We start from the raw sequence: 24,516 nt of genomic DNA, 5'->3' as shown, positions 1-24,516 counted from the left end.
ACACAAACTGGTACACAGCATGCTGTCGTGACATGTTTATGTTTTAGGTACCATGCGGCCGTACTGGTGACCTTCTGACACTCACTGCTGAGCCCTCTGCAGCTTCTAAGTGGGAACAGGAGAAGTCAGAGAGCCTGAACACCTGCTGTGAAGCAGTCACCAGCCAGACACCGCACTTTTCTAGGTTAAGTTCCCTATCCTTCAAAGGTTTCATGGTTCAAAGGTTAAAAGGTCACCTTTGGATTTGCAAGTGTTGTATGGAAGTTAGTTTAGAGGATGTTATGGATTAGAGAGTTACCCTAAACCAGTGATATTGACAATTTACTTAAAGAGGAAAAGTGATCACTCTGACAGTGTCATTGCCGGTGAATAGGTTGGATGAGTGTGTTTACCAGTATCTAAATAACTAAATATAACTCCCAGATCTCAGGTGAATGATAGACTTCCCTTCACATATAGATTATAGCAGGTAAAGGTCATACTGGGTTTATTATCAAAATATGGCCTACCTTAATTTAGCAGTTAAGAAAAAACTTGTAAGGGTTTCCTTCCTCATTATAGTGACATCACTTACATGCATCCTCTCTCTTCTACACTTTATTCAAGACTCTGAGTATCACAGTTCTTTATGTAACTCATTGTTCAGTACAAGTCACTAAGTGACTTCTTAATTGGTTTGCTGGCCCTCTTGAAATCTAAAGAAACAACAGCAGTGGTACATCACTTTTATTTACAAAGTCTTACTGGGTAAATTACATTTGCTTCATTTCTCCCATCTTTGTTTTGTATTTTATGTGAATTTGTAATGGTGTACTTTCTTGGCCAGGTCTCCCACAAAAGAGATTTGACTCTCAAAGGAGGAAAAGAAAAGAAAAGAAAAGAAAAGAAAAGAAAAGAAAAGAAAAGAAAAAATATCACAATTGGGAAAGTGACATATTTATGTAAAAATGAAAAAAAGTTGATCACAAAACATATTTTAAAAAACAAACTTTGCAACATGTATCACCAACTTCCAATTAAAGTGCTTTATTATAAAGGCATAACAACAGAAAACAAGCTATTCGGTTATTTCTACTAATGTTATCAATAAAACCGAGGTTGAAAAATGGTAATTTTTATGTATGAATTTTTTTTATGTATTGTTATGTATATTCAGTAATGTATTGTAATAACATTATTAACATCAAAGGTATTTTTATACTTGTTTTAGTATTTACTAGGTTAAAAAAATGTTGGCAGTAGTTATATACTGACATACTTTTTTTATTAGTAGACATTATGAAGTGGCACTAATTTTCTTTACAAAATGTTTTTGATTGTAAGATTATATGTCAGTAGAGAGAAAACAACACAAAACAAATCCCACTTTAACAGGACTATCTCTGCTGTCTCTCAATACGTGCATTTATTACTTTGTCCCACTTTGTTCTCTTCAGGATCAAAATCTGTTCACTCCCCTGAAGTGGCATTTTTGCCTGATATGAGTGTTGGATATGAGTCAAAAGAGAAAAAGTTGTCCATTTCTGTGATCTCTTTGTGTCTGTCAGAAAATGTTTCATCCTTCATCTGACACAACCAGTTACATGCCTGTGAACGAGGATAAAAGAAGACAAAGCTGTTTTTAACATTTCATTTGTTTTTAACAGTGATTCTTTTGGATAAGTCATTACGTGCCAGCACTTTAAGTTACCAAATGGAAAAAAAAGTGCAATTTGTTGTATTCAAGTTGCAGAGATATCCAAAATATGAACAAATAATGATGTTTTTAGTATGCTGGGGTTCCCAAAACTCAGACACCCCTTCATGTTTGTGTAGATTAAAACACACGTAAAAATAAATGAAATATAAAAATGCATCTCTCAACTTGTATTTCCAGTTCTCTAATTCCATCTTAATCATTGTTTAGATTAAATAACTAAGAGATGTTTGCTCTGTATCATCTGGTGGTCCTGAGTGTTTAGGAGTACTCTAGCCTAAAAACAGCAATACAAGAGTCAGAGCTGTCGTGAATTATGCCAGCAATGGCAGACATGTACGGTTGCCCCCTTCTGGCAATGGCTATTCGGTTTCACTCATGCTGCCAGACTGCTGGGCTACCAGCAAAGGTCGGCACCTTGTTAGGACCTGGTGGGACAACTTACAGCCCTATTGTTGTGCTCCTTTTCATGAATAATGACACAAACCTGCGTCTGAAAAAACTTTTGAAGAGCAGTGTCTATAATAAAAATCATAATGAATTGTTATAAGTAGCAGCATACGATGGACAATCTTGGTTTATGTCTCTTAATGTAATGATGTGATAACTGTTATTGACTACTTCATTAAATGCAGTGTTGTCAAAATTTGTCACCCTTGCATGTTTCAGATCATCACACATTTAATATCAGACAAAGAATGCAATTTTGAAATTATGATTTCATTTATTAAAGTAAAAAAGCAATATGTGACGAGGCAATTAGCCCCTAAACCTAATAACTGGTATAATAAGCCTACAATCAGTTTAACTGTATGTTAAATGTATTTAACTATACATTTAACAATTAAAGCATTAGAGTATCTTTAATTAGAGGACAGCAGATATATACTCACCAGTCATTTAATTAGGTACACCTTGGATGAAGTCTTCTGGTCATAGATTCAACATGGTGCTTTAAACATTCTGCAGATATTTTGTTCCATATTGACCTGATTGCATCACACTACCACCACATCCAACAGCTGCTTTACTGGATTGAGATCTGGTGACTTTGAACTCATTCTTATGTTTAGCAAACCAAGTTTAGATGATCTGAGCTTTATAACATGACATGTTATCCTGCTGAAAGCAGCCATCAGAAGATGGGTACCTGTGGATGGACATGGTCAGCAACACTATCAAACGAGGTGATTTTTTTTCAGTCTTGTGTTTCCCAGTTTTGGTGATGCAGTGTAACTTGTAGCCTCAGCATGTGGCGTGTTCATCTGCTTCAGGGCTTGAAGTCTTCTGTCTTCAGGAATGCTTTTCTACATACCTTGGTTGTAATGAGTTGTTCAAAGGCTCTCAAATCACCTTTCTTCCCCATTCTGATGTTTGTTTTGAACTTCAGCAGGTCATCTTGACCACGTTTGCATACCTAAATGCATTGAGCTGCTGCTGATTAGATATTTGTGTTAAGGAGCAGAAGAACAGGTGTACCTAATAAAATGTGTATATTTTAAATCAGATGGTTGTAAAGAAAAAATGAGGAGAAGAATATGAAAAATAATCAGGAAATAGTAAATAAAGATTCAGGGCAATCACAGTTCTCAGAAATTCTCAAAACCTTCTTTTAAAAAACTCATTTTGAAAACTTTGAAGTCATTTTCACTCAAGACAGAAACAAGAATGAATGAACAAACTTTACAAACCTGATACTGTGTTAGTTTTTACTTCACCAACCCAAATAATTAGTGCAGCAAGAGTCCTGACAGGGACTAGAAAGAGAGAGCATATTTCTCCTGTTTTGGCTTCCCTTCATTGGCTTCCTGTTAAATCCAGAATTGAATTCAAAATCCTGCTCCTCACATACAAGGTCTTAAATAATCAGGCCCCATCTTATCTTAATGACCTTGTAGTACCATATCACCCTATTAGAGCACTTCGCTCTCACTCTGCAGGCCTACTTGTTGTTCCTAGAGTATTTAAAAGTAGAATCAATCAATCAATCAATCTTTATTTATAAAGCACTTTTCATACAGAGAAAATGTAGCACAAAGTGCTTTACATAGTTAAAAGCAGCCCACCCCACCCTCCAACTCACTCCCCACACTCTCAATACACATATATCCCCCCACCCCCACCCACACACACATACACACACGCGCACACTTAAAGAGTAAAAATTGGGCTGGGCTCGCATGAGCCAAGTGAGGAAACACTATAACAGGGAGCCGTCTGCACCGGGAGCCGGTCACAGACCGCAGCCTCCAGGCTGGGCACACAGCAGGAGGGAGGCCAAGGAGCCCCCCAGCCAGGCTGAGAGGACCCCAGAGACCCAGCAGCCACGGTCAATAACAGCCCCGGTGCAGAGAGCGCCCTCTGAGGAAACACTGGAGATATGACGCAATACAATATATATAGGGTAAAATGATAAAATAAATAAGAACAGGATACAATATAAATATAAATAGAATAAGAAGATTAAAAAACGAATAAGAATAAAATCAAACAAATATTAGGTAAATCCTAAATTAATAATAGAATAACAGGATAGAATAAATAAGCATAAAATAAATAAACGCTAAGTAAAAGCTAAATTAAAAAGGTGGGTCTTGAGCCTGTTCTTAAAAACATGTACGTTCTCTGCGGCCCTGAGCTCCTCCGGCAGGCTGTTCCACAGACGAGGACCATACCACTGAAACGCTGCCTCTCCGTGAGTATGTGTCCTGACTTTAGGGACAATCAAAAGGCCAGTACCAGAGGACCTCAGGGTCCGCGAGGGTTTGTATGGTAAAAGCAGATCTGAGAGATAAGAAGGCCCAAGACCATTAAGACATTTAAAAACCAATAAAAGAACTTTAAAATCGATCCTGAAACACACGGGGAGCCAATGCAGCGATTCTAAAACCGGTGTAATGTGGGCCCGCCCTCTGGTCTTCGTCAGCACACGAGCTGCCGAGTTTTGCAAAAGTTGTAAAGTTGAAATATTCTTCTTAGGAAGACCAGAGAGCAGGGCATTACAGTAATCAATGCGACTGGTAATAAAAGCATGCATCAGCATCTCCGTGTTTGCCCGAGAGAGAATAGGGCGGACTCTGGCTATATTTTTTAGATGATAAAATCCAATTTTAGTTACATGTTTAATATGTGGGATAAAACCAAGCTCAGAGTCAAAAATAACACCCAGGTTTTTCACTTGGGAGGCACTTGGGAGAATGGGAGGCAGAGCCTTCAGTTTTCAGGCCCCTCTTCTGTGGAACCAGCTTCCAGTTTGGATTCGGGAGACAGACACTATCTCTACTTTCAAGATTAGGCTTAAAACTTTCCTTTTTGCTAAAGCATATAGTTAGGCCTTAGTTATGCTGCAATAGACGTAGGCTGCCGGGGATTCCCATGATGCATTGAGTTTTTTCTTTCCAGTCACCTTTCTCACTCACTATGTATTAACAGACCTCTCTGCATTGAATCATATCTGTTATTAACTTCTGTCTCTCTTCCACAGCATGTCTTTTATCCTGTCTTCCTTCTCTCACCCCAACCGGTCGCAGCAGATGGCCGCCCCTCCCTGAGCCTGGTTCTGCCGGAGGTTTCTTCCTGATAAAAGGGAGTTTTTCCTTCCCACTGTCGTCAAAGTGCTTCCTCATAGGGGGTCATATGATTGTTGGGTTTTTCTCTGTACCTATGAAGCGCCTTGAGGCGACTTTTGTTGTGATTTGGCGCTATATAAATAAAATTGAATTGAATTGAAAATTAAATTAACACTTTCTATGACATTTTGGATTTTAAAAATATCAAAAATTAAACAGAACAACTATAGCAGCACGACAGATGCTTTCCCCCCATGTTAGCAAAACAGTTGCCACAGTGTGGTTCCTCTTTCTTTATCAGCAGCTGCCCTCTAGTGGTGCACTATCTGAACTGACACACTACACTACTGACTGGTAAACAAAAGTCTGGTTACCCTTAGGCAAATCACACTTTGTTTATTTCTGAAAAAAGAAAACATGAATAAAAAATGTATCTTCTCATGTTAAAGCTTTGTACTGCCTTTTGTCCTATAAACTTAATATTAAAGGTCAGGCATTGTGTGTGTAACATGACAGGGGTCTGTAAGTCTTACTTACCCTATTAGCACTCAAGATATGTGGGAAAAGTCACTGAAACCAAAGAGACTCACCTAAGTAACTTAAAAACAACTAACAAAGTAAATATTAGGATTACATGGGGTCATGAAAATACTCCAAGAAAAAAAAAACAATAAAAGAAGAAAACTTTTAATAAGGCAAATTTAAAAAAAAAAAAGCTCCTATAAACTAACATGATCCAAGTAATATTTCAAATCCACCATGATGTACTTGTAGAAAACAATCACATACAGCAATCTTGAACAGTTAGAAGGCTGAAATTCATAAATTGGTTCATGGCCTGACATCTCACCATACTTCACTTTTTTTTTTTTGCTTGGTTTTTTTTTTTCATCCCTTTGCTCTCCAGAGTCAGAACTATATTAGCAAAAATTAGTTATAAAGTCACTTGCCTTTCCTCCCAGGTGGAGTTTAGTTCATTTTAATATGATAAACAAACTTCCATTTGTTACTGTTATTTATTTTAATTTTACCCTGATTTTTGACTTTTAGTATTTCTTTTTTTGTTAACTTATTATTAAAAACAGACTTTTAGTCTCAGACTTTTTAAATAAAGCTTATGAGAATAATAATAATAATAATAATAATAATAATAATAATAATAATAATAAAAAAAAATTTAAAAATCACCAGGAGGGTGCATTTGGTGAACTGATGACTTTTCTGTTTCTTTTTTAATATAGGAAATGAATTGAGCCTCTGAAATGCCTCTGTACCAGTTGGTAACTACAGCTGAGAGGATAATTCATCTACCAGGTTAAAAAGTGCAATTAAATCTCTTCCTGGTATGTGGAGGGACTTTATTAGGCTATTTTCATTGGATTTGGTACTTTCTGCATAGTTATGCAGAATGTATCACGTGATGAAATCCACGACAGACGCGGGCAACTATTATGACAGTATTAATACTCTCCATGGTGCTGAAAAACCGAGGTCTGTTTGTGTTTGCTATTGATTGCCCCACTTTGAATGCGTCTTTAAGTCGAGCACTTATTAAATGCATATATACACAAACGCTGCCTTGAAGTCTTTCGACACAAATCACCTCTGATCACTGACGTCCGACACCAAAGCAGCAGCCCTCCAGGACGCAGCTGCAGCCGTATCAGCCTGTGTCAGGGCTTTCCACTGTAGTGCTGCATTCTGATGTAGCCCAGCGGATACACAAACGACACGCTCAGACCTCGCGTTCAGTCGCTGTTTTTAATGTCTACGAAGCATCATGACACTTGCTAAGCAGTGGCTGGCCGGATTCGCGCTCCTGTGCATTTACGTTGCAGCTGAATCGAAAAAGAATTTCAAATGCCCTTCAGGATGCTCCTGCACAAAGGAGACCATCATCTGCGTCGGCATTTCACAGATCCCCCACACTATACCGAAAGAGATCAACTCCCTGTAAGTACATTTCTTTGGCTATGAAGAGGGTTATTAAAATCCGTCAGTGAGTCACGAGATAATATTAATACCGCATTCAGAAGAATAATTGACTGCCTGTAGTGGGATTTCGTGCCTGACGTGTCTGGTACAGACTGTTAACATGTCCCTAATGTGTTTCACTCAACAGGAGCATGGTTAATGGATCAATTGCGGAAATTACAGAGGGGATGTTTTCACTTATGCCTTCTCTTCAGCTGCTGTAAGTACCCACTGATTACTTGGTGATTATTGACGTCTTAGAGCAGTCACACCCAAACAAATAAGGCACACGGATTTATTATTGGTTAAGTTGTTTTTGGTTGCTTTATACTGGAAACCAAACAACTAAAAGTTGTTTTTTAAAGGAAAGTTTTAATATTTTAAGCTGTAAAGCTTTTTTGTTGTTGTTGTTTTTTTGTTGTTGTTGTTTTTTACCTTTACAGGCTTCTTAATGCAAATTCTTTGACTGCAATCAAAGATGATGCTTTCTCTGGTCTGCCTCATCTAGAATATTTGTGAGTATTATTAAACAAATTCTTTCTTAATCTAAAAAAATCTCAGTCACCAACAACTTTTAAACTTATCCCAATACCCAATGCCCACACCAGTGGAGCAGAAAATCAAAAATAATAAACAGTGCACATGTGCTTTTCAGACATGACAAAATATATTTATCTGTCTCTCGTCATTGATAAATCTGTTCTATTACTATTCATGGAACAGGTTCATTGAAGGGAACAAGATAGAAACCATCACCAAAAATGCCTTTCGTGGTCTACGAGGGTTGACTTATCTGTAAGTTTTGCTGTCATCTTCTCTCCTAATCATGACAGCTGAAACAGCAACATTTCGCAGTTAAAGTGAAAAAAACCCCCCAAAAAACCAGAATTGTGTTTTTTTCCCCCTTCTCATTCTTTGTGTTTCTGGTTTAGCTCCCTTGCAAATAACAAGATAAGGTTTCTGCCGAGGGATCTCTTTTTTGACTTGGATTCCTTGCTGGAAATGTGAGTAAGCAGTTGTTGTGTCAGCAGTGTGTATGTGGGTGTGTTTAAGAGAGAGAGAGAGTGTGTGTGTGTTTTTCTAACTGAAGCTGACTCAGACTGCACTTGGCAGTGTTCAGCATTAAATCCTCCGAGTGGTATGATATCTATCTATCTATCTATCTTCCAGTCATTCTTCTCTCTTGTCTTAATCCTTTGTTGTTGATCATTCCCTCTGTGATGCATCAGAGATCTGCGAGGCAACTCTTTCCAGTGTGGCTGTGAGAACAAGTGGCTGATGACATGGCTGAAAAACACGAATGCCACAGCATCAGATGTCTTCTGCGCAGGCCCCAGTGACATGAAGAGCAAGCGGCTCAATGACCTTCCTATTCCACCGGGCGAATGTATTTCCACAGGTGAAATAACAAGGGCATGATGAAAGGCATTTCTGTCATTCTAAAATCAATAAAAATGTTGAATAATTAATCATTTGCTCTCAAAAAGAAACAGATTCAAGGTTTGCTAACATGTTTCCTCCTGAAAACATATACATATCCACACATGCTGCATAACCTTTGCAAAAAAAACCAACAACACACACACACAAAAAAAAATCACAATACGTTTATATTTGCAGATATAAGAATGAAACTGAGAGCCAAATGCCTGTTCCAAATCTCACAACAATCCATGCAGCAGTTGCTGAAATATTTTGTGCAAAACCTTATGGTCACTGCAAATGACTGTTAAAAAACATACAATCTCAAAAATAAAATATTACTAAGCTGAAAGCCAAATTTAATAGCCCTGAGTACATGAATGAGGCTTCTCAAAGCACTGAAATGTAACTGAAGCTGTGAGTATGTAAATTTTGGTGTTTTCACTTAATCAGCAAACCAGCAGTTTCTGTTTTTGTCCGCATCTCACAGACTTTGTGCGTCATCAGTCCATCCCCATTCAGTCCATATCAGCGGACATCTTCTCCTTCAAAGACGACATCTTTGTAGCGATGGCCGCCCCAAACTCCAACAGCTGCATAGTCATGGAGTGGGATCACATTGAACTGAACTTCAGAAAATTTGATAATATAACAGGTTTGATAACATCCATGAAGCTGGTAATGTTATTTTTTTTTCAGTGTCAGTAGATTTCATGAAAAGACCAAAATAGATCAATGAATGGTCCTGCATACATTTTAACTGCACATCCGAATCATGGATATTGACTAACTGACATCCTCCAGGTCTGAAAAATGAAGTAACAGTTGATAATCAAATGGCCAACTGAGACTTGATCTGACAATTTGAGACAGTTGCCATATATTTAAAATACCCAACTTTACAGAAGAACATTTAAAGAATATTTTTGTGCAAAATACTTTTTTGGTATATAAAAGTAATAACCCCAGCAGCTGTAGTCTCTGTTACATGTGGGTAATCAGATACAGTTCTTCCACCAACTCTGTGTGAAGCTTTTAACCGTGCACCCCACTGATCCTCACTGAACACTTTATTGCAGTAAGACAGGAAATGTCTGATCAAACATCATCTCCCAGCAACCTCCTGCATAAAAAGAAAGAAGGTAACCAGGGGAGCCACTGCTTAGGTTCATCTTCCAACTCACCTGACAACGACGCCTGCTATATGCTAAAGTTAGCTGATAACTAAACACTAGTTGTATAAAAAAGTGAGGCCAGAATCCCTAAAGTCCATTACATTCATCAACAGCTGAAAGAAACAAAAATCCAACTTTGTCCTTGGTCTTGTCTTGGTCTGAACTTTGGTCTTTTCATGCTTGACCATAATGATTTTAATACTGTCATCATAGAAGTCATAGAATTCACAGATCCTTCAGAGTACCTTAATTTTCAACTAATACTTTCATTTTCTGTGTTGTATTATTAATGACCAACTTTTCTTCACAGGGAAGTCTGTTGTTGGATGCAAGTCGGTTCTAATTGAAGACCATGTCCTAATAATAGTCACCCAGCTCTTTGGGGGTTCCCACATTTACAAGTTTGATGGTCAACAAAACAAATTCATCAACTTTCAAACTATTGAGGTGTTCAACATCTCGAAGCCAAATGATATTGAAGTCTTTCAGATGGAAGGTCACTGGTACTTTGTGATTGTGGACAGCTCCAAGGCAGGCATGTCTACTCTCTACAAGTGGACTGACCAACCAGAACGCAATGAAACTGGTTTCTACTCCTACCAGTTTCTCCATGAATGGTTTCGTGATACAGATGCTGAGTATGTTGAGGTGGACGGTAAGTCCTACCTGATCTTAGCCAGTCGCTCTCAGTCACCAATCATCTACCTGTGGAACAGGAGTACCTTAAAGTTTATACTTCATAGTGAAATCACAAACGTTGATGATGTAGTGGCTGTCAAAGCTTTCCGGGTGGAGGGTGACTTGTATCTGGCCATGGCTTGCTACATCGGTGACTCCAAAGTCCTCAAGTGGACCAACAAGCAGTTCATTGACGTGCTGCCTCTTCCCTCTCGAGGGGCGATGATCCTCCAGCCGTTCACCTTCGCAGACAGGCACTATCTTGCTCTTGGCAGCGATTACTCTTTCACACAGATCTACCTCTGGGATGCAGAGTCAAAAACATTTCACAAGTTCAAGGACATTTACGTGCAGTCACCCCGGTCATTTACTGTGGTGACCACTGACCGAAGGAGTTTTATTTTCTCCTCCAGCTTCAAAGGGAAATCGATGGTCTTTGAGCATATATTTGTAGATTTAAGCTTATAATAACTACAAAAGCAGTACTGATCAAAATATACAGTGCTTAAAAGAAATTATGAGACCATTGTAAATGCTGGCGGATTAACCTTGCAGAAACATTTAAAAATGACTTGGCAATTACCAGTACTGATAATTTAGGACAGCTGTGGGATGAACCTCATGGTGGTGGTCAAATAAATTTGTTAAGTACTGCATGTTGGTTAGTCGCTTCATAATGAGTGTATGCTGTCAAAGAAGTGTCAAATGCTGTGTATTGTACTTATGCAACTAGATTTATCGTTCTTGGTTTGAAACTAAATTTAATCAAGTTTTCTGCAAATAATGTGATATGGATTCAGAAAATTATGAAGGCTAGGTTAATGTTAGACCAAAGTAACTAAAGGCTGACAGAAATATAATATGACAATGCAACTGCATTAAGAAAATGTTATGGCAATACCAATACATCCTTAAAAAGGCTTGGCTTTTATCATAATTCTGTCAAGCCAACAAGCCAGACACTGTCCACACTAGCCAAAGATATCACAGACTATTACCCTCCTGCCCTACACAGGAAGTTAGTGAGAAGCGTGACCATTTACACCCTACAGCTGATGGTGTAGCTGTGCAAGCAAAACAAACTTTGTATGTCACGTCAAAATGAACACTGGCAGAAGCAAATCATGTTGTATGGTGTTGTATACTCTGTTTAATTTGCCACGTCTGAAGGAAAAAATGACCACCGTTATCGACATTGGTATTGCACAGATGTCACGGTTTTTGTAGTTTCAAAAAATTACAAAAACTGTGACATGTAGCCCTCAAAATTTTGGTATTTGAAAAAAGTGTGCATTTTTGAGGGTTTACGCTTGGAAGTAAAATGCTGAATGTTAGTCAGAAAGTCATGGGGAGTAAAAAAATGGACACTTTCTCTGAGAAGCCATCAAAAATTTTGAAGCCATTTCATTGCAGTAAGTGTTATGACTGCAAAGATAAAAGTGCATGATGCACAGTTTTCTTCCTTACCTGAAAACAGAATATCCATCCATCCATCTTCTTCCGCTTTATCCGGGGCCGAGTCGCGGGGGCAGCAGCCTAAGCAGAGAAGCCCAGACCTTCCTCTCCCCAGCCACCTCCTCCATCTTATCCGGGGGAACACCAAGGTGTTCCCAGGCCAGCCGAGAGATATAATCTCTCCAACGTGTCCTGGGTTTGCCCCGGGGCCTCCTCCCGGTGGGACATGCACGGAACACCAACCCCAGGAGGCGCCCAGGAGGCATCCTTTTCAGATGCCCGAACCACCTCAGCTGGCTCCTTTCGATGTGGAGCAGCAGCGGCTCTACTCTGAGCCCCTCCCGGATGGCCGAACTTCTCACCCTATCTCTAAGGGAGAGGCCAGCCACCCTTTGGAGGAAGCTCATTTCCGCCGCTTGTATCCGCGATCTCATTCTTTCGGTCACTACCCACAGCTCGTGGCCATAGTTGAGGGTAGGGACGTAGATCAACCGGTAAATTGAGAGCTTCGCTTTTACACTCAGCTCCCTCTTCACCACGACGGACCGGTGCAGCGTCCGCATCACTGCAGCCGCCGCACCAATCCGTCTGTCGATCTCCGGCTCCCTTCTCCCATCACTCGCGAACAAGACCCTGAGATACTTGTACTCCTCCACTTGGGGCAGGAACTCATCCCCGACCCGGAGTGGGCACTCCACCCTTTTCCGGCTGAGAACCATGGCCTCAGATTTGGAGGTGCTGATCCTCATTCCCGCTGCTTAACACTCGGCTGCGAACCGTTCCAGTGCGAGCTGGAGGCCCTCACCCGATGAAGCCAACAGAACCACATCATCCGCGAAAAGCAGAGATGAGATTTTGAGGCCACCAAAGTGAAAGCCCTCCGCCACTTGGCTGTGCCTAGAAATCCTGTCCATAAAAATTATGAACAGAACCGGAGACAAAGGGCAGCCCTGGCGGAGCCCATCACCCACCGGGAACGAGTCCGACTTATTGCCGGCAATGCAAACCAAGCTCTTGCCACGGTTATATAGGGATCGAATGGCCCGTAGCAATGGGCCAGACACCCCATACTCCCGCAACACCTCCCACAGGACACCCCGAGGGACACGGTCGAATGCCTTCTCCAAGTCCACAAAACACATGTAGACTGGTTGGGCAAACTCCCATGCACCCTCAAGTATCCTCGAGAGGATAAAGAGCTGGTCCAGTGTTCCGCGACCAGGACGAAAACCGCATTGTTCCTCCTGTATCCAAGGTTCGACTAGCGGACGAACTCTCCTTTCCAGCACCCTGGCATAGACTTTCCCAGGGAGGCTGAGGAGTTTGATCCCCTTGTAGTTGGAACACACCCTCCGGTCCCCTTTCTTAAAGATGGGGACCACCACCCCGGTCTGCCAGTCCACAGGTACTGCCCCTGATCTCCACGCAACATTGTAGAGGCGTGTCAACCAGGACAGCCCTACAACGTCCAGAGTTTTCAGGAACTCGGGGCAGACCTCATCAACACCAGGGGCTCTGCCACCAAGGAGTTGTTTAACTGCCTCAGTGAGCTCGCCCCCGGAAATTGGCGGGTCATCCCCCTCATCCCCAGACTCTGCTTCCTCCTCGGAAGACGTGTTAGTGGGATTAAGGAGTTCCTCGAAGTATTCCTTCCACCGCCTGACAATTTTCTCAGTCGAAGTCAGCAGCGCTCCGCCAGCACTATACACAATGCAGGTAGAGCACCGCTTTCCCCTCCTGAGACGCCTGACGGTTTGCCAGAATCTCTTTGAGGCAGTCCGAAAGTCTTTTTCCATGGCTTCTCCGAACTCCTCCCACACCCGAGTTTATGCTTCAGCCACTGCCTGAGCCGCATTCCGCTTGGCCTGTCGGTACCTGTCAGCTGCCTCTGAAGTCCCACAGGCTAACCAAGCCTGATAGGACTCCTTCTTCAGCCTGGTGGCTCCCTTCACCTCTGGTGTCCACCATTTGGTTTGGGGATTACCACCACGACAGGGACCAACCACCTTGCTGCCACAGCTCAATGCAGCATCTTCGGCAATGGAGATGCTGAACAATGTCCCCAGTCTCCCTCGGAATGCTGTCGGCTTGCTGCCGGTACGTTGGGGTATGTTGAGGGGAGATTAGATCTAATCTACCCTCGGCTTGAAAACAGAATATTACTAGCTTTAACCTAACTCCACTAGATTTATATCAAACTACTTTATGGCCATGCTACTGAGTGCCTATTTAATAGCAACATAACATACATTATTTAGTTTTGATTCCTATGCAAAATGTATGATACTAAGTGTTAATATGGAATAATAACCATAATGTCTATTGTGTGCTACTATGTACCTTTAAAGCCTTTGTAGGAGGCCTTTTCATTCAGTCAAAAAACAAGCGTTCCCTTTTCTTTACAGAACGTTTGATATTTGTCATATATTGTAAAGATTTTTTTTCACACATTAAACAATATTGGAGCCTGATTTTTGAAAATTGACAGTTAGATAAAAATGACAAAATGCCAACTAGTATAATCAATGTGTTTTGATAGCTTTGATAACAAGTTTCTCCTTTAATTATTCCTAATGCACTACCAACAGTGATGTATACATATTTTTTCCCACGTCATTAAAAAGTAATGCTGAAAAATAATCATGTTTTTCAGATCTTGAATCCCATGTAAGAACAGTTTGTGGAAATGGATTAAAGAACATTTAACCACACGTGTTGTATTAAATTGTTTTTCCATCATGTTTTGCTGATGTAAACATGAAACCATTAAAGTAAAGATAAAGTGTTGCAGACAGCATGTCTTAAACTGAATGTACTGTCCGTGTTTTTTGATTAGCATAAGGACAAAGACAGAATCTCATGTTTTGTTGATTTTAGGAAACAAGAAGATGGATAAAGTATTGTGATAGTGTGGGACAGTTTTCCCTAGTAGTAGTGATTATGGTTCCTTTTATAACCCTGACTTAAATTGCTCGCCACTTGTCTACAGCATGCCATCAACTGTATAAATGATTATTCACTGACCAATCTTAGGGGTTTGTGCTTTACACAAGAGCGTCATAAATACAACTTCAAGCCAAAAAAAAGGGGAAAACTCACACCAAACAACCATATAACAACAACAGCACTAGTATAAAAAGGTTTAAGGTTTAGTCACATTTGACAAAGAAAAAGAAAAAGTAATTTAAAGGTTTTCCACGGTAAATCACATCAGGCTCAAAAATACTGTTTATTTGACCTGTATGGTAGAATTTTGGGACACAGGAAGCTCAAATGGCTATTGCATATTTATTCAGTTCAACAGTGCAGTTAGTTTTAGTCTTACAGCATCACCATCATCATAATCATTATCATCAACAACAACAACAATAATACTTTAATCTTGACGACATCTGATAAAATGTCATATTTTGAAATAAAATATAGAGATCAGCTGTATGCTGACAGCGTTAATGCCTGCCTTCGTTTTAATAAAGTTAAACCATCTTATTTTCATGATTTGGCACTAGTTAAGCTATAAAAAAACAAACAAACAAAACAGAGAAACAAGTATTTTTACCCCAATTCTTATTGACTATTTTACAAATAGAGGGACATTTATTGCCTAATACAGGGGTGGGCAATTCCAGGTCCCGAGGGCCGGTGTCCTGCAGGTTTCAGATCTCACCTTGGGTCAACTCACCTGAATCACATGATTAGTTCGTTTCCAGGCCTCTGGAGAACTTCAGGACATGTTGAGGAGCTAATTTAGCCATTTAAATCAGCTGTGTTGGTTCGAGGACACATCTAAAACCTGCAGGGACACCGGCCCTCGGGGCCTGGAATTGCCCACCCCTGGCCTAATACATCATTTGTCACGCTCTCTTACTTGTGTAGGGGTGATTACTATAATAAACACACACAACAGCTCAGCTGTTAGGCATCTCGTTCCGTTTTGGTTATTTTGTTTTAGTCTCTTTCTGTTTTACGAGGTTCTGTAAATGCGACGTGACGCTTTTCTGACGTCGAGACGGACGGAAGTGATGCAAATCGCGTTTCTCGATCGCTTTAATCGGGTTTGACTCTGATTTCTGCAGATGCAGAGGGGTGATGCTTCTGTGAAACTCACTGTGCTTGGGTAACCTTTGTTCCGCCGCAGGACGCGATGGATCCGTCCAGGAGGAGCGAAAGTGACTGGCAGGGGCTGGTCAGTGAGGTGAGACTGCGAAGACGCAGAAAGGACGAGAATGAGGAAAGAGCGTAAAAAACCTTCACTGACGCACAATAATTGTGGGACAGGTGTCCTGACCGGCTAAAATACTGTGGCGTACATGATCGTTTCACTGTTTAAGTTCTGTCTGCTGTCGCTTGTTCGGATCCACTGAAACACTTGTGTCCAAATTAATCCGAGCTCACGGGATTAAATCTCAGCTGCTGTGGTTTCTCTTACCTGCAAGGACTGCACATGTATGAGGAAGACGATTTGAGTTTCCTTGTGCCTGCTGAGCCCGTTGCCTTGAAAAGTTACTGACTTGCACCACACTGCGAGTTGCAGCTTTAATGAAGAAACACGTTCAGATGGCTGCATATCAACGCGTTTGCTCGAGTATTTCACTTGAGTGCAGTCAGTGTTGAACTGCTTTGCATTTAAGCTACTGGAGTAGTTTTATCCTAGTCTATGCTTCATGCTACTATTTTTGTCCACAGCTTTGGTTGTGCAATACTTTGCAGACATACACTCATTAGCCACTTTATTAGATACACCCTGCACTGGGTTGAACCCCTTTCCTTTCAGAAGTGCCTTAATTCTTCATGACATTAATTCGACAGAGTACTGGAAACATTTTGGTCCATATTTACATGCTAGCATCACACATCCATGATGTAAAGCTCCTGTCCCACCATCTCTCTCTATTTGACTTAAATCCGGTGAATGTGGAGGCCATTTGAGTACAGTGAACCCCTGCTCAAGAAACTAGTTTTCACAAAGGGTCAGAGGGCATTGTAGCCTCGGTTTCCTGTTCATAGTTGACAGGAGTAGCACCCTGTGTGGTCTTCTGTGGCTGTAGCCCATCTGCTTCAAGATCTCATGTATTGTGCATTCAGAGATGCTCTTCTGCTTTTGAAAATGTTTAACCAATACATCAGATGGACAAGCAGTTAAAATAACAAGGAGCTGCAACGCAAACCGTTGGTATTTTTTTTACCATCAGAAAACGTTTTTGTGCCACTATAGTAGTGTATATATGTGGGTTGTTTTGTTTGTTTGTTTTTCTTTTACATGTTTCACAGTGCATTTGGTCTTTAATGATGACCAGAGAACTCTTTAGCCCTCAAATAATCAAATAACGTTATATTGACTACATGCCAGAAGCTTTTGTTTTTCCTCAAAACCTTGCTTTCTCTGCAGTTCCTGGTTTGTAAGCGGAAGTTGGAGAGTAAGAAAGAAGCTCTTCTGATTCTGTCTAAAGAGCTGGACACCTGTCAGCAGGAGAGGGATCAGTACGAACTGATGGCCAACCAGCTCCGTGAGCGACACCAGGGACTCAAGAAGAAGTACAGAGAGCTCATTGTAAGCTGATCTGACTCCGTTTTAAAAGCTGCATCAGAGCAGAGGATAAAAACTACTGCTATTAAACTTTGTGGCATCTAATGACAACTTCCTTTGTCTTTGTGTCACTGACAGGATGGAGATCCTTCTCTGCCTCCAGAGAAAAGGAATCAAGTAAGAGATTTAAAAATGCTAATCACTGCACGCAGAACTGTCTTAACTGTACTTTGATACACTGGCATTTCACAGTGATGCTGGAGACTTTCAGCAAAGTCAGTAATGTGGTCACAAGTTGGAGATCTCTTTGGATGGGATGCTTAACACTTTACTACTAATATTTACTCCTAACTATTAACATCTCTACGGCGCTCTTTGTTTGCCAATTACAGCAGCTTTATCTTAGAATAATACATCAGATCTTTGCCTGTCTATTTGTCCACAAACTTCTCATCCGTATCTGATGTTAAGATCTCATCATGCTTCTTAGCATGAAGTGCCAACATCCTAAAATGATCCATTTTTATCTATGTTCCTCTAAAACTTTATAAAGTCATTGTATCGTTTTATTTTTACGATGGTAACGTCTGATTTATATCAACAAAAGTTGAGTTTTGTATTATATATTTATCGCGTTACCTAGAAACCACTTAGCAACAAGCTCAAATCACCCAGTTTTAGTGTTTATGCGCCTACAGTACAGCACCTTCTAATGGGATGGTATCATTTTCATTTCACAGTCAACAGCATGAACGGCCCAAACAGTGCTGTAGCATGGGTGTGTACTACTTATCATAATGTGTCATAGCATGACACACACAATGTTCTCACAAGTTGCTCTCTGATATAAAACTGTTGGTTAATGACACAGTAACAAAGTCACCACTGAATGAATCACAGATTTTAAAAAAAAAAAAATGTAATGACGATTTTATTTTTATGATGCATTTGTTTACATTCAAACTCAGTGTGCTTAAGATCAACAATAAAAACTGAAAAAACAAGAAGAACAAGAAAATAAAACCTTAAAAGAATTTAACCTGTTTTCTCTCAAAGATCACACAGAAGAAGAAAAAGATTTGGGAAACGTATTTAACCACAATTTCTTTCTTTTCTTTTCTTTTTTTAAAGAATTTTACGTTTGCTTGTTTGAACCTAATGTTTCAAATTGGAATGATAGAAGCTCATTTTTTTCAAGTACATTATCTGTCGGGCGCTGTACCTGGAAGACTTCTATTCTATATATATATTCACAAACCAACTTGACAAATGGGGCTAACATGTCTCTGTATTTACTTCATGATCAGGTGAATTTAGCCCAGCTACTGACAGACTCCAGAGAGCGAAACTCTCATCTGTCCGAGGAGGTGAAGGAGCTGAAACAGCGACTACTGGAAGCTCAGGGTGATAACAAGGTATGTTTCTAATGTATATTTGCTGAATCTTTGCCTCTCATTATTCATAAATACATTTCCAACATACCTTTGTACACTTATTTGTCAGTCTAAGTAACGATCAAGTGGATGAGCCTTGTTTATTTTAAGGACAGGTTTCAAATTATACTGTACAAACACACCAAAGGTGTATAATTGTAGCTTAGTTGAGACTTTTCTTACTTTGTGCTATCACAGCTTCTACGGATGACCATCACCAAACAGAGGCTGGGAGACGAAGAGGTCGGCGCCCGACACTTTCCCGCGCATGAGCGAGAAGATCTGGTCAAACAGTTAGAAAGGGCGAGAGAGCAGGTGAGAGCCCCCTGCTTGATTTTGACTATTCAGCTGATATTCACATAATGGTTCACTTTTTTATGATTTACATTTATTATATACATTATATACTGCCATTTAATAGTTCTAATTGGTTCTTGCATTAGAAAAAGAAAGTTTATATTTATTTATATTTTATTTGTAAGTATTTTTTTTTAATTTATTTTAAAAGCAACCACATGAACCCTATTTCCATTTCAGCAAACCCAGTGTTTTCACCCTTAGCTGTCACAAGGTCACCATATCAGTATCAGATGAATATGATTTAAAAAGTATGATAGTTTAAAATATCACATGAGAAATAAAAGTGTTGTGCAGGGAAAAAAATGGAAGCGATTAGCAGTTTTCTTTAAATGTAGGTGAATATTAAAGCTGCTAACACTGGTGGCAATTAGATTTCTTTAAGCTGTGACACTTATTAGATGCTGTGCAGCGAGGTTGCATATCCCTTTCTGTCAACCAGTAATTATACTTTAGATAGATGTAAATATATGTCAAGCACAACATGTACATTTCATCCAAATTGGATTGAATCTGTCCCTTAGGTCAGATTTCCTGTTGCCAGAAGGTGGAAGGTGGCGCTAGGATTATAACCGAATATTTGCTTGCAGACCTCTTCTCTTAGCAGTAACGTAAAGCTTGGGGGAGATCCGATGATGTTCGTCTGAGTTATAGATGAAATGGCTGACAAACTATCAAAATTCACATTATTTAGCATTTTGATTAAACTGACCAAATAAAAAGCCAGTTTGATTCTGAAGGATCGGCATTATTTAGTGTACAACTGTAAATGGGGGGGAAAAGAGAACACAAAAATGCAGGAACGGGGTGCTAGTAAAGCTTTTATGCATAGCCACAAGTGTCATCAACTTTAAGCAATTCTGCTGGTTGTTCAAAGTTTAATTTGTTTTTTGAGTACGTCAAATCCCTCAACAATGGATTAATTTCAGGAAATAATACCGGTAATAAAATTTGGAGTTTCAAGGAGGTCCTCGCATTAGTTAGTTCCACTTTTAATGAGAAGATGATATATATTTGACAAGAAGAGACTTGTATTGCTAGATAAAATTGTCCTACATCTTGAATCTTGTTTGGGTGCAGAACGAGGTGCTGGAGAACAGCGTGAAGTCGCTCACGGATGAGCTGCAGGATGTTCGAGCAGAGCGGGACGTGTTTCAACAGAAGGCTCATCGTCTCAATGTGGAGATGAACCACATTGTAGGGAATGATGATGTCCGCATCTTAGACATCGACGCGCTCTGCATGGAGAACAGGTTTGTTGCTCTTTTAAAAAGGTCATTTTAAGTAGTACCTCTGTGATTGGCTGGCATGTTGAAGCAGTGATTTTCAAAAGTCTATTCATGTACACGTGCTGTCTTGCAATATATAGTTACATACACTGATCAGACATAACATTATGACCACTGACAGATCAACTGAACAAGACTAATTATCTCTTCATCGTGGTACCTGTTAGTGAGTGGGACGTATTAGAAAGCAAGTGAACATTTTGTCCACAGAGTTGATGTGTTGGAAGTAGGAAAAATACGCAAGCATAAGGATAGTTCAGGCTCTGGCCTCTTTCACCAGGATGATGCACCCTGACACAAAAGCAAAAATAGTTCAGGAATGGTTTGAGGATCACAACAACAAGTTTAAAGTGTTGACTTGGTCTCCATATTCCCCCAGATCTCAATCCAATCAAGCATCTGTGGGTTGTGCTGGACAAATAATGAGTCTAGGGACAAATGGGGTCATAATGCTGTGCTTGATCTATATATACAGAATTTAGATAAAGATTTACTGAGAAATTCTTCTCTACTGTTGAAACAGGTTAAACTGAACAGCATTTGTGATTTCTGACATTTCAGGTATTTGCATGAGCGACTTAATCAACTTCAAGAAGAGGTCAACTTGCTCAAGACAAATCTGCTGAAGTACAAGGTAGTTGTAGTTTTTTTTCTGTAATTTCATATATATTTATTGTATGTTATCCTTTTTTTTTAAACTCTTTCTTTTCTCCAAACTGTTTCCTGCTGATGTCAGAGTGCCCTGGAGTGTAGGAAGACCTCTAAAATCAGTGGAAAGCCCAACAGCAGTGCTCTGACTGGGGTGCTTTCTGCTAAACAAGGTCAGAGGAATCATGCTAGTTCAAACATCTACACTTTCTATTATGCACATATTACCCTTTAAATGTGTGAGTTCAGTTTTATTCAGTGTCTCGTGGGAAATGATGACTGCTGTTTCTTTTAACCGTGGCTCGTGACGTGCTTGCAGTGAAGGAACTGCTGCTGTCTGAAGAAAACGGCTGCAGTTTGCCGGTGACTCCTCAGTCCATCTCAGACCTCAAATCTCTCGCCACAGCCCTGCTGGAAACCATCCACGAGAAAAACATGGTGATTCAGCACCAGCGCCAAATCAACAAGTACTAAAATTCAGACTTCACTCGCACTCTTATTATGTGCTCCATAGATCACGGGTGTCAAACTGCATTATAAATAAATGCTCCTGTAGTAAATGAAAGAAATCTGTTAGCATGAGTTGGTGGACTTAAATTGTAAGAAATAAATGTGTAAAATTACAGAAAAAGCTCTGGCGTGCCGTTGCCCAGACTGTTCTGCAGAACATTTTTGTTAAGTCACAGAAAACTTTTTGTTTTGTTCTTAGTATAAATGGCCTTGGAGTCTTTGCTATTAATAAAGCCTGCAAAATTTATGAAAATGAAGTTAATAGTTCATAATGTATGCCCTCCTTCACATTTTCCAAGACTGCCAGGCTGATTCTGCCCCCTAGGCCTTTTATTTGACACCCCAGCTGTAGATTTTTAGCCACTTCACTTCTTGATGTAATGATGGGTCAACTGCAATATCCTTTTTTTTTTTCCCCCCATTAGGATTCTTGGAAATCGCGTAGCCGAGCTGGAGAAGAAACTAAAAACACTGGAGATGTCCGGATTATGGAGCCTTCCAGGTTATTATAATTGTCTCAATATACTGAGACATGTGCATATCACTCTAACCTGTGCTAAGAATACTGTTTTTACAATAATTCCTCTTCCTTTTTCTGCCCTTTTGCTTCTTGCAACCTGGAGGCCTGACTTATAATGTGTCTCTGGGAATATGCGGAAGTATGTTTCTCCAAAAACGATGTCATCTACGTCATAAACGCTCAACTTAATCTTCTTCTCATATCTACCAACACTTCTTATCGCTATCTAATCCAACCTTTTTTAAGTAGCTGTTTATGTGAACCACTTTTCTGAAAGCTTACTTTGACTGTTTTGTGATAACAGGGGGAAGAGACGCCATCATCCTGAACACGCAGCTAGTGGATTCGACCGATCCATCTGATTCTCCGGGACAGAACGGTGATTATTCAGTGGAGTTATTCCTCTCTTGGTCAACAGCAGTTAAAATAGGAGCTGCATTTCTTGAATGTTATTTTTCTGATTTGTTCTTAAAGATGACAAAAGGTCAAACAAACCAGCTGAGCACGAGAGCTCTCCAGAAGACAGTGTAACACCAGCTGCGTCAGATTTTCAAGATGACGCACCAACACCATCATCGTGTGTCGAGGCCTCGAACCAAAACTGCTCACCACAGTTGGATGAGCAAGAGTCCTCAAGGCCTCAAACAGAAATGCCAGCTAGTGAGGAGTGCCAGGAAAGTGGCCAATCACAAAGCACTGCAGTTTTTACCAGGTTTGCAACAGAAGAGGGTCTGAGTGACTCCAGTGCTGATGTGAAATACTTGAACAGACCTGATCCCTCAGACCCCGGCCACTCACAGCAACTCTCAGAGAACTCAGTCCCAACAGCTGGAGGAGAGGAGGAGTCAGATGAATGCACTGTAGGGGGGGAAAGTGTTGAAACAGAGTGTAATGTAATAGAGAGAAATAGTCACGTTACATCATCTACTACTGTGTCTACTGCAGCCTCCGAAGAGCAGCAGGAGGACGTCCTGACTACCGCGGATGTTTGCAGTAGTCAGGAGGAGTTGTGATGTCGCACAGCATTAGGAAAAAACCAAAACTAATTAAAGTATTTACAAAATCCATAAAGCTCTTTAATTATTTTTTAAATAATTCAAAAATCAAAAAAACTGATAAACGAATCTTTGGAAAACAGCATATTAGATTTCAGATGAGTGTGAATGAATCAACAGTGACTCCTACCAAACTGAAGAGTATTAACGATACTCTTCAGATGCTCTATTGTATCTCTGCTTTCACTCGGTGCATTGTCTGAGTTCTGCACCACCTTTTGAACTGATGTCAATGTGACCTAAAGTAACTGGACACCGGTGATTTGTCATCCCCAAACCATACTCGCAGGAGTAACAATATTCGCTCCTGTGAGAGTTTCTCTGAGAGTTTTAAAACGTTCATTCATTCACTCGCACGTTTCATGTAGTCTGCATATCTAATGTGGCAAAACAGTGATTTCTCTTTATTAACACCAGAAAAGATGCATGCATCAGTGCTGTATGTGTTATACTTAAAGGTTTCTTTCTGCTTTTTGAAGGTAACATTTACAGAGTTGTCTGCTTTAGGCGTATGAATTCTTTTCCTTATTAAATCACATAATAAAAAGGAGTTAATGATGATCTTTTAAATGACCTTTGTTAGGTCATGAACCGGCTCCTTACTGTCAAGAATTCAGCCCTGGCATGATTTAATTCAGTCACCACGAGGATAAAAGCAATTTGACAAAGATGACAGGAAGCACTGTGTGCTTGTTCTAAATACGATGTGCCCAACGTGAACCAAACACAAACAGACCTTCTGCTTTACTTAACATTCGCAGCGTATAATCAGCAAAGCCGCATATGACAACGCTATGAGTTCATGAGACCGTATGATGATGTGATATGTCAACAATGTGTAAAAGCTAACAAATGGTTAACATTCAGAGACTACATGTTCTAGTAGTGCTCATCACATCAAATATTACGAAACGGTCAGATAATGTACAGAACAAGCAATATGTTATCAGAAAGTATAATAAAAAATGTGGTTATGATCTGAGAGGAGAGCTAAAAAAGAAAAAAATAGGGTGAACAACAAAGAAGAGCTGGTTCAAATTAACCTGTGCAGTGAATTTGTGGAATAATATGGAGAAGGGTTTTGAAAATGTGCACAAATATAAATCAGTCTTAAGAAATTATACATGGAAAAAAAAAAAACACTTATAAATCAGTATATGGAAGCAGAGTATTAAATATTAAACTCTGCATGGATATTTGGGTTGAAC

At 40.0% G+C, this 24,516-nt stretch overlaps 3 protein-coding genes across 4 annotated transcripts in view; 2 read left to right on the top strand and 1 right to left on the bottom strand.

Annotated features, from left to right (window-relative positions):
- The window catches only part of gucy1a1 (guanylate cyclase 1 soluble subunit alpha 1), a 250,801-nt gene that overhangs the window by 85,196 nt on the left and 141,089 nt on the right, over positions 1-24,516 (bottom strand). The gene's annotated exons all lie outside the window — the stretch shown is intronic.
- On the top strand, positions 6,906-14,751 carry LOC101487540 (leucine-rich repeat LGI family member 2). The gene is made up of 8 exons (XM_004549498.5): positions 6,906-7,218; positions 7,388-7,459; positions 7,683-7,754; positions 7,963-8,034; positions 8,172-8,243; positions 8,469-8,638; positions 9,152-9,316; positions 10,147-14,751. Exons 1-8 carry the CDS (start codon positions 7,046-7,048, stop codon positions 10,980-10,982), a joined length of 1,632 nt encoding a protein of 543 aa, XP_004549555.1. The 5' UTR covers positions 6,906-7,045; the 3' UTR covers positions 10,983-14,751.
- LOC101487252 (coiled-coil domain-containing protein 149) lies at positions 15,796-24,092 on the top strand. 2 transcript variants are annotated; one of them, XM_012918659.5, is made up of 13 exons: positions 15,796-16,164; positions 17,359-17,520; positions 17,635-17,673; positions 18,804-18,911; positions 19,128-19,244; positions 20,367-20,539; positions 21,137-21,209; positions 21,312-21,396; positions 21,543-21,690; positions 22,159-22,235; positions 22,357-22,392; positions 22,558-22,632; positions 22,728-24,092. In XM_012918659.5, the coding sequence occupies exons 1-13, from the start codon at positions 16,114-16,116 to the stop codon at positions 23,264-23,266; spliced, it is 1,683 nt and encodes a 560-aa protein (XP_012774113.2). In that variant the 5' UTR covers positions 15,796-16,113; the 3' UTR covers positions 23,267-24,092. The 2 variants fall into 2 exon arrangements, with proteins under 2 accessions (XP_012774113.2, XP_004549554.2); XM_004549497.6 differs by lacking the exon at positions 22,357-22,392 and having other exon boundaries at positions 15,798-16,164.

Source organism: Maylandia zebra, linkage group LG6 (assembly GCF_041146795.1).
Source record: "Maylandia zebra isolate NMK-2024a linkage group LG6, Mzebra_GT3a, whole genome shotgun sequence".
In the NCBI taxonomy this organism is placed as follows: Eukaryota; Metazoa; Chordata; class Actinopteri; order Cichliformes; family Cichlidae; genus Maylandia; species Maylandia zebra.
Note: the sequence above shows the minus strand (reverse complement) of the source record. Positions and strands in the feature narration are given on the sequence as shown.